This window comes from Gossypium arboreum, chromosome 11 (genome assembly GCF_025698485.1).
Source record: "Gossypium arboreum isolate Shixiya-1 chromosome 11, ASM2569848v2, whole genome shotgun sequence".
NCBI lineage: Eukaryota > Viridiplantae > Streptophyta > Magnoliopsida > Malvales > Malvaceae > Gossypium > Gossypium arboreum.
Window position 1 is genome coordinate 127,076,604 of NC_069080.1, and position 9,573 is coordinate 127,086,176.

Consider the following 9,573-nt stretch of genomic DNA (forward strand, 5'->3'; position numbering starts at 1 on the left):
ATTTAAAAAGTTGTGTGCAAGTTGCCCACAACACGGTATAACGGAACAGTCTTTGCTCCAGTACTTTTATGAATGCCTAAAACCCATGGAAATGAATATGGTAGACGCCGCTAGTGGAGGAGCGTTGGTCAACAGGACTCCACAACAAGCAAGAGACTTGATCTCCACTATGGCTGCAAATTCTCAGCAATTTCAAGCCAATCTTGAACCCCCTAGAAGGGTTCACCAGCTAAGTAATTCAACCTTAGAGGATAAAGTTTACAGACTTACTAATATGATACATTCTTTTATTGCAGAAAAAGCAAAAACAGCCCGCTTATGCAGAATATGTGCTACCCTTGAACATACAACTGATATTTGTCCCAGTTTGAATGATGATACTATGGCTTATTTAGATGCTGTGGGAAATTTTCTGGGCCACCACAAAGGCGATACGACCCTTACGCTAATACCTACAACTCAGGATGGAGGGACCATCCTAACTTGAGTTATGGGGCCAATCCACAATATAACTAGCCATACCAAATCGAGTTCCACAGCAGCCACAAGATTCAGATAATTCTCTAGAAACTTTAGTCAATAAATTAGCAGCTTATATGCTTGATTTTCAATAGAAAATCGAGTCATCTATAAGAGAATTGACCATATCAATTGAGAAATTGAACTCTCAAAGGAAGCTGCCGTCACAAACAGAACTTAATCCAAGACAACACGCAAATACAGTGACGTTGTGAAGTGGAAAGTACTGGAACCAATTCCTGATAGGAATCTTGGCCAAGAAAACGCCCAGGAAAATCCTGAAAATGACGAACAGGTCCGAGTGAAACCCTCACTGCCGAAAATCCAACCTCCATTTCCAGGACGATTAAATCAGTGTCGAAAGGATGATTATAACCTAAACATCATCAAAGGATTTGCACCTTACTTGTTAGCTGCTTATTCATGAAATAATCAAACTTCCTCTATATTTTATCCCCAACTGGTTATATTTCTTCAATTCACAATCATAACATCAAATTATATAAAAATGACTAAATTAAATGAATAATATTCTGAATGTTATAAAAAAACAAAGTTCTCCAAATTTAGGATATGCATAGAACATGAGTTTGTGTTTAACATGTATATATATGCCCAAAATTTTAAGTTAATTACATATATTTGAAAGATTATATCTCATTTGTTGTAGAGTAAATTTATCGAAAATGAATACTTTAAATAAAATAAAAACTGTAAATAATAACATCGATAAAAAAAAAGTCTTAAAAAAGAATTAATAGGCAAAGCTAATGAAGTAGTTTACCACAATTAGTTTCCAGAGAAGCACAACCATTTATCCTTACATCTTTTATACTTGTTGGAAGCTCAGGCAACGATTTTAGAGCCCTGCAATATGACAATCTAAGAAATTCAAGCTTGGAAAATTGAGCAAGACACAAAGGTATGCTGACGAAATTGTTACCACCAAGATCAAGGTGTATCAAAGAGGATCGGCGAGAAATATCACTAGGAATATCTCCTTCACAAAGATTGCAGTTCCTTAGTTTCAGCATCGTTAATGAACTCAAACCAAACAACGAAGGCAACATCAGAGCCCTGGAATTTATCTTTCCTCTTTTGAATAACCTTGGAAAGGGAAGGCAAATTTTGTAGTAACTTAGATGAAGATCCCTTGCGCCCATTGAATGACAAAACTTCAAGATTTTTAACAGAGAAATGAAGGATGGTAGTAATTCTAAATATTTGTATTTAAAAAAATTGTAACTGAATTAGTATCATATGTATTAACTTATTTGAGAAATGACTAAACAATTTGCACATTCATTAATTTAATTAAACTTTAAATAATTTTTCAAAAAAAAAAGGGAAGAAAAAAATTGTTTTAAGGGACAGCATGGAGGAAGACTCTAAATGAGAGAAGAGAAAATGTAATACATGCTATTGTATTTTTATTTTACATGGAGGACAGGATAGACCTACCCCACACCTTGGGGAAGGAACAAACCCAAATGATTTCCCATTGAGAAATTGGCAACTCAATCGTGATGAATTCGCAATGAGATGGTATTTAATATTTGTTAATTATATATTATTTTTATTCTATGTATAACGAACATTTTCGGGTAATTTGATCTTTATTTTTTGAGTTAAAATTAATCTAAAACTTTAAAAATATAAAATTATTATTATTTTAATATAATGATGACTAAAACATTATTTGTTTAATGTTGTTTGCATGACAATTCAATTGACAATGATGTGCATATCATGTTAACACAACATGATTTATTTTATATGTCACATTAACAAATAAGTCAAAAACTATAAAATAAGAAATTAAAATTACAAGAATATAAATTTTCATAAGAGTTAGAAAATTTTAGCGTAGAATACACGTGAATTACATGCAAGTTGTTGTGTTTAAATTTTAATGTTTTAGTTAATATTTTCATTAAAAATCATTTCACCTCTTTATTAAAAAGTTATGGTTAAATTTGACCTTTTAAAATTTGAGAGTCAAATTTGGCTCAAACAAAAATATTAGGCAAAGTGATAAAAAATATAAACGTTAAGGACTAAATTAATATTTTATCTACATCATTTTATTTAATATTTCAAATATATAAAAACAACTTTAAAAGATTAAATTAGACACATATCATATTTAAGTGTGCCTGAGAATTTCGAACAAAATAAAACAACAATATTACTTTATGAAAATAGTTTCATAACAAAATTAAAAGGATGATTATAACCTAAACATTGTCAAAGGATTCACACCTTACTTATTAGTTGCTTCTTCATGGAGCAATCAAAACTTCCTTCACATTTTATCTCCACCTGATTACATTTTTACAATCTGTTATCACAAAATCTAATTATATAAAATGAATAATACTTTGAATGTTATAAAAAGAAACAATGTTATCCGAATTTAGAATAGGCATAGAATATAAGTTTGTGTTTAACATGTATATACTTAGATTTTTAAGTTAATTATATATATTTGAAATATTATATCTCATTAATTGTACAGTAAATATATCGAAAGTGAATACTTTAAACAAAATAATAATAAAACTGTAAATAATATTATAGATTAAAAAGTCATAAAATAAAAACAATTAATAGGAGAAGGTCAATGAAGTAGTTTACCACAATTAGTGCTTCTTCCCAAGTCTGCCCATTATAGAACTGAAAATTTTTTGCATTCGTTTTGGTTGCGGCCCTTCATCCATCTCCTCATACATATTACGTTTTCGCTTTATTAGGGAACCCTTACCTATTGATCCATCATCATCAGAGTGTTGCTGGATATCTTCAAAATTTGCACAACACTGACTACTATGCAGCTCTTTTATTTGTTCAATGTCTTCCAGATCTCTCTCATACATTATTCTAACACCACACTTCTTCACCTCAACACTGCGCGGATCTGTGAACGACAACTCAAGTTGATGGCATTCCTGATCTAAGCAATCTGTTATCCATAAATTATTGGTTTCACGTTCACCAAAATTTTCTTCTAAGGAAACTGGATACAACTTGTCACGCGAGAAATAACGAATTAAAATGTGGTCCTTCATTACGGGCTGTTCAAAATGATAATTTACATTCCAGCCACTAGAATCGACTGGTAGAGGATTTCTACCCTGGAAATTAGATTGAGTGCAATTGGCTTGTCTAGAATATCCACCATGGATAACAGCTCTACACATGAGATCCTCATCCCTTGAAGCATCATCACTGACAAAAATGCAGCACAAAGCAACTCCCATCCATTGACTATCATTCCGAACTTCCAGAGGCAAATCTATCTTAATCAAAGACTCACCTCTTTGTTGACTAAACCATTCTGGCATTTCACTTCCAGGTATAATAATATCAAAAATCTTTCTTGAATTTCCAAATACCTGCAAAATAAAACTTCGCTTGTTTGGTAACTAACACCATGAATAATTATAAGACACAGAGAAACAGAGATATTAACGAACCTTTAGATGTTTTTTCAGCAATGTTAAGGCATCGATGTTCTCAGCCAATCTGAAGCAATTAACACCTACTATATTCGAGTAATAACTTGAATTGCAAACTTTTGATGGATTTGCTACTATTTCCAGAGAAGGACAACCATTTATTCTTACACCACCTATACTTGTTGGAAGCTCAGGCAACGATTTAAGCGCCCTGCAATCTGACAATCTAAGAAAATCAAGCTTGGAAATTCGAGTAACACACGAAGGTATGCTGATAAAGTTGTTACCACCAAGATCAAGGTCTATCAAAGAGGATAGGCGAGAAATATCACTAGGAATATCTCCTTCAAAAAGATTGCAGTCCCTTAGATTCAACCGTGTTAATGAACTCAAACCTAACAAAGAAGGCAACATCAGAGCCATGGAATTTGTCCTTTCTCTTTGGAATACCTTTAACAGAGAAGGCAGATGTTTTTGTAACTTGGAAGAAGGTCTGTTGATCCCATTAAAAGACATAACTTTAAGATTTTTAAACTGAAAAATGAAGAGTGGTGGTTTTGTCATGGATGTTTCACTTAAGTCAAGCTCCTCCAAGAATTCTATTTGCTGCAAATTCTCTGGCAAATATTCTACTTTATAACAACCAGAAAGATTAAGAGATTTTAAACTTTTACACCCACCTATGCTCCCTGGGAGATCCACAAGGTTCCTGCAATCTTTCAAATTTAACAAAACAAGACTACTCAGATTTCCAATTGAAATAGGTAGCTCTTTAATGCCCGACCCATCTAAATAAAGCTCTAGCAGGCATTCCATTTTGCCATCAATCTCTGGAAAGCTTTTAAGATTGGAGCAACCTGAAAGAATTAACTTTTCAAGAGATTCCATTCCAATTTTGATTGGATGACTCCCAAGACTTTTGCAGTCTTTTAAATTCAAAACTTTAAGTCTTCCAAGATTTCCCATTGAAGAAGGTATCTCTTTAATGTTTGTCCCATCAAAACAAAGCTCCAACAAACATTCCATTTTCCCATCAATCTCTGGAAAGCTTTGAAGTTTTGAGCAACCTGAAAGAATTAACTTTTCAAGAGATTGCATTCCAATTTTGGTTGGAAAACTCCTCAGACTTTTGCAGCCTCTTAAATTCAAAAGCTTAAGCCTCGTAAGAACTCCAACAGACGGATGAACATATACTAATCTAGTACAACCTTCCAAATCCAAAATTTCAAGATTTGGGGTAGTTGTGAAATCTGGTGCCTTGATCAAGTTTTCGGACCCTTCGAGGTTGAGCACTTTCAACTTATACAGGAGCTGTTGAAAACAATAATAAATTAGAGATAAAAAAGAGAATAACATAGGAAAGCTCATTTTTATTGTTATTAATCAATGTTAATAAAAAATTCATCTTTCTTCGACCAAATGAGTTAATTCTTACTACGTTTTCCTTCCATAGTTGTTCAATGTTGCTATAAGGTAGGAGAAGTATAACAAGGTTTTCCGGTTTGAAACTTGAAGGTAATGATCTTAAAGGACATCCCATCCAATCTAGAAGTCGTAACTCATTAGAAAGATATGTCAGATCACAACAATTTGAGCCACAAAGAATTTTGAGTAGTCTTAATCTTTTCATCTTCAAGAAGGCATCTCTGCTCAAAGTGAGAGTCTCACTCATTTCCCTGGGTAGAATAAGAATATAATTATACATATACAAAACATTTACTAACTAAAAGTTGGCACGAATATTCGAACACAAATATAAATATATGATCCTTCAAGGAATATAAAAAACATTGAAAATGTAAAAGAAAATGAATATGCTCATACCAAACACGTGTATATATAACACTCACATCCAAATTTGAATAACGCAGGTTGCAAAAATTGGAGTTGATATTCACAAGCTCACGCCGCTAGAAACCATGATATACACACAAAAGAAGTGTTTGACTAAAGAGAAATGCAAGAAAATAGATACATGCGAATGCAATGACATTACGATTACACCAAAATATATACAACGAACTTTCACAATTACAATAAGCATACTCTTTTAACTACTATATTATTTTTCATAAATCGTGCCACTCTTTTTCCTTATTTTTTTTCTGAAATGTTAAGCATGGAAGATTTTTGCCACTTCCTTTTTATTATTTTTACAAAAAAAAAAAAAACAACAACAACAACATCAACATTTTACATAGATACGAATGTGTATGTTTTCCCACGTACCTTTCATTGCTGATGATTATGCCTTCAATCATTTTTGTAGCCTAAAATAAAAAATAAAATACAAAACAGAAATGTGAACTTTACATTATGATGATTTAACAATATTATTATTGGTTGAAATTAATAAAAAAACAAACTAAATAAAACATTTTTCCAACTAAAGTAGTTCGGTGAAATAACATTTTTATACATATCGTGGAGGTGTTTTTAAATATTTATAGTTAAAAATTAAAGCACTCTTTTTCACTTTATCAATATTTAAATTAAACATTTTATTTTTTTTAAATAAACACTTTATAGATATAATAGATTATATTTTTTAACAAAAAAGTTGTAATTTTGCATTGAATCTCAGATTTAATTAATGTCACCTCTTAATACTAATTGTTTGAATCATTTAAGCTAAAGTAAGAATATATATAATTTGTATGGAATGACTTACAGTTTGTGTTTTTAGCACATGGTACACATCTTTTTCTACCCACAATCTGCAACGTTTTCCAGGTTCATCGACAGATTTTTCTCTAACAATTTTTCTTCCCATTTCTTGTAGCAAGTCATGCATCCGCAATTGATTGTATTTATTAACGGTTAGTAGAGATTTTTTAATGAGAACATCGATTCCAATATCTGGAAAAAACTCACAACCATCCATTACTTTCATTATAAAATCTTTCTCCTCCCCATTAAAGAAACATGCTATATCTAGAAATATATCTTTCTCCCTTTCTTCCAATCCATCAAAACTTATCTGAAGTCTATCAAGAATTTCTTTGTTAGAATCTCTTTCAAGTCTTTCTATTGCGCTTGTCCATTGCCTTGCATCTCTATCACACAGAAAAGAACCCAAAACTTCAAGAGCTAAGGGAAGTCCACCAGCATAGCCTACAACATGTTTAGCTAGCTCAATGAAATCCTCTTTTGGCACAATCTTGCAACCGAAAGCTTTCAAATTGAAAAGATGAAGTGCATCATTGGCTTTCAGTGTTGTAGGCTTATACACACCATCAACTTGATAAGATCGGAGCAAATGCTCATCTCTTGTTGTTACAATGATTCTGCTCCCTACACCGAACCAATTATGCCTTCCAACCAAGCATTTCAAGTGCTGTAGGTTATCAACATCATCAAGAACAACAAGAATTCTTTTGTGAGACAACCTGTGGCTAATTATGGCTTTCCCTTCATGAACATTGAAAAAATTGAAGCTTTCATCAAACAAGATTTGGGAAAGTAATTGTTTCTGTAAGGAAACAAGTCCACATTTCTCTGAAACTTCTCGAACATCAGCAAGAAAGCTTTTACCTTCAAAATGAGGTGACATTTGACTGTAAACAACTCTTGCAAGAGTCGTTTTGCCAATGCCACCCATACCACAAATTCCTATGATACGGATATCATCTTCCCCAATTTCTATTTCCGAATGCAACTCGTCCAAGCTTGGACTGATTCCAACTAACTCATCATAGTCAATTGGATATGTTTGACATAACTTTGCTGATATTTTTTTAACAATGTCTCCAATAAATTCTGATTCATGCCTATAAAGATATAAAAATTTAATTTTTAATTAAGAAATTGATTGATATGGCTATAAAGTTAAATGATCTAGGAAAAAATTAAGATGTGAAACGCATAGTACTCTATGGAACAAATTTAGGATACACTTGGAGGACTTGAGTTTATAGTTTTTCTGGTGTTATTGCCTTATTTGCCTTATAACATTATAAAATAAAAATTTTCCAATTTTATCGATATATATAAAAAACAGCTAATTCAAAACAAAATTGTAATCATTAAATTTACAAGTAAAATGAAGAAAAAAATACCTATTATTTGAGTGCCATCCCTTGATATTAGCCACTTCAGTTAAAGCATTTCTCCACCTTTGGATCTTTGCTTCATTTTCCTTGTATCTCTCTTCATGTTTGGCAAAAGCTGTTTCAGCTTTCCCTTTTTGTTGTCTTAAATCAGATGGATCCACACCATAGAAAATTGGAAATACTTTATGACCAGTCTCCTTTTTTTGTTTAACAATCTCAGCAAGTTCCTCCAAGCACCAACCTGAAAAGACATAATTTTCCGAGATAACGATTACTGAGCACCATGATTGTTGAATTGCTTTGAAGAGCTCAGGTGCAATCTCTTCACCGGCCTCCAGCTTTGGATCATCCCTGAAAGTGACGATTCCGCTCCTTCTCAAAGCATCATAGAGATGGTCTGTGAAGTTATGACGAGTATCTTCACCTCTAAAACTCAAGAATACGTCATATTCTTTTTGTCTAGGAATAGACGAGGAAGTTGGGAGTAACGAGGACATGAGGAAGTCTGAGAAGGAAAAAGATACGACAATCTAGTTTGGGAAAACCAGAAAATAAGGTGGCTCAATATGCAGAAAGAAACTAGAAACAGACCAAGTATATGAGCATCAAGAAAGGGAAAGCGGACACAGGTTTCTAAGCAATTTCTCTATACATGTCCTACCTTTTTTTTTCTTCAAAATGAATCTCCATAATAATAGCTATGAAAAGGTGTGGTGATGGAAGTTTGGTGACGAATGAAAATGATGGTGTTTTCCAGGAAGAATCGTTGACGGTGAGGGCAGAATTTGTTCCTTTGTCCACAGAGTGGAGGCTACTTTAATTAGAAAAGCCAAGCGAAGATGCACGCCCTTTGAGCACCTTTTTCTTTTTCTTAATTTTTTTGGTTCACACACATTTTTCTTTTCAGTGTGGAAAGTGTCAAGTAAAGACAATTGGATCCAAACAATTTTCAAACTCAATCATCAAACCGACATAAAGATGACAGAGTAATTACATCTTGTTACAATTGGAAATTTTCGGCTCTTTGCGGCCTGGTCAAGCTGGAAAAATAGGCCCAATGGACCCAACAATACAAAAACCCTTTTCTTTTTACAGTATTCAGCCCAAAGCAAAAGAAAAAGAAAATCCCTCTGGTTTGAACCCCAGCCAACAGTCCCTGTGCTCTGGTTTTTTTTTTTTTAATAGACAGGAAAACAACAAACAAAATCTAAATCGATGAAAGGGCGGTCCAATGTGAACCCATTCAAGACTGTCTCTTAGCTTGTATAGTAAATCTTCTAGTATTCGAATTACCGACAGAGTTGAGCTATTTTTTTCTAAACTATGAACCACACTGTTGACTTCACGCAATCCATGATAAAACTCAACTGGCTATAACCATTCCCTAAGTCTGCTTACAACACGCACCAACCTTAGGTTGCTTTCCTTTGCTTGAGTTGAATTAATGAGATGAATAGCATCATCACTATCTAACTCAACAAGAAGTTGCAAAAATCCCTTTTCCCATGTAACACCAAGTCCATTAACGACTGCCCATAACTCGA

The 9,573-nt window shown here is 33.1% G+C and overlaps 2 protein-coding genes across 2 annotated transcripts; both read right to left on the reverse strand.

Moving 5' to 3' along the window:
• Positions 1–180: 180 nt before the first annotated feature.
• On the reverse strand, positions 181–1,647 carry LOC128283762 (disease resistance-like protein DSC1). The gene is made up of 2 exons (XM_053021153.1): positions 1,304–1,647; positions 181–895 (listed from the first exon to the last, which is right to left on the reverse strand). Exons 1-2 carry the CDS (start codon positions 1,587–1,589, stop codon positions 684–686), a joined length of 498 nt encoding a protein of 165 aa, XP_052877113.1. The 5' UTR covers positions 1,590–1,647; the 3' UTR covers positions 181–683.
• A 934-nt stretch (positions 1,648–2,581) lies between these two features.
• Positions 2,582–8,950, reverse strand: LOC108474115 (disease resistance protein RPV1-like). The gene is made up of 7 exons (XM_017776022.2): positions 8,036–8,950; positions 6,649–7,747; positions 6,207–6,247; positions 5,413–5,653; positions 3,996–5,288; positions 3,157–3,914; positions 2,582–2,841 (listed from the first exon to the last, which is right to left on the reverse strand). Exons 1-6 carry the CDS (start codon positions 8,524–8,526, stop codon positions 3,162–3,164), a joined length of 3,918 nt encoding a protein of 1,305 aa, XP_017631511.2. The 5' UTR covers positions 8,527–8,950; the 3' UTR covers positions 2,582–2,841; positions 3,157–3,161.
• Between the last annotated feature and the right edge of the window lie 623 nt (positions 8,951–9,573).

What these genes read in the sequence shown, in the direction of transcription:
- LOC128283762 (XM_053021153.1), bottom strand. Translation starts at nt 1,589, where the DNA reads ATGTTGCCTTCGTTGTTTGGTTTGAGTTCATTAACGATGCTGAAACTA. An exon ending in TTCTCTGGAAACTAATTGTG is followed by an intron (nt 896 to 1,303) that starts GTAAACTACTTC and finishes GATGATGTTTAG; the next exon opens with GTTATAATCATCCTTTCGAC.
- LOC108474115 (XM_017776022.2), bottom strand. Translation starts at nt 8,526, where the DNA reads ATGTCCTCGTTACTCCCAACTTCCTCGTCTATTCCTAGACAAAAAGAA. An exon ending in ATAATCATCAGCAATGAAAG is followed by an intron (nt 5,654 to 6,206) that starts GTACGTGGGAAA and finishes TATTCTACCCAG; the next exon opens with GGAAATGAGTGAGACTCTCA. An exon ending in AACTATGGAAGGAAAACGTA is followed by an intron (nt 5,289 to 5,412) that starts GTAAGAATTAAC and finishes TGTTTTCAACAG; the next exon opens with CTCCTGTATAAGTTGAAAGT.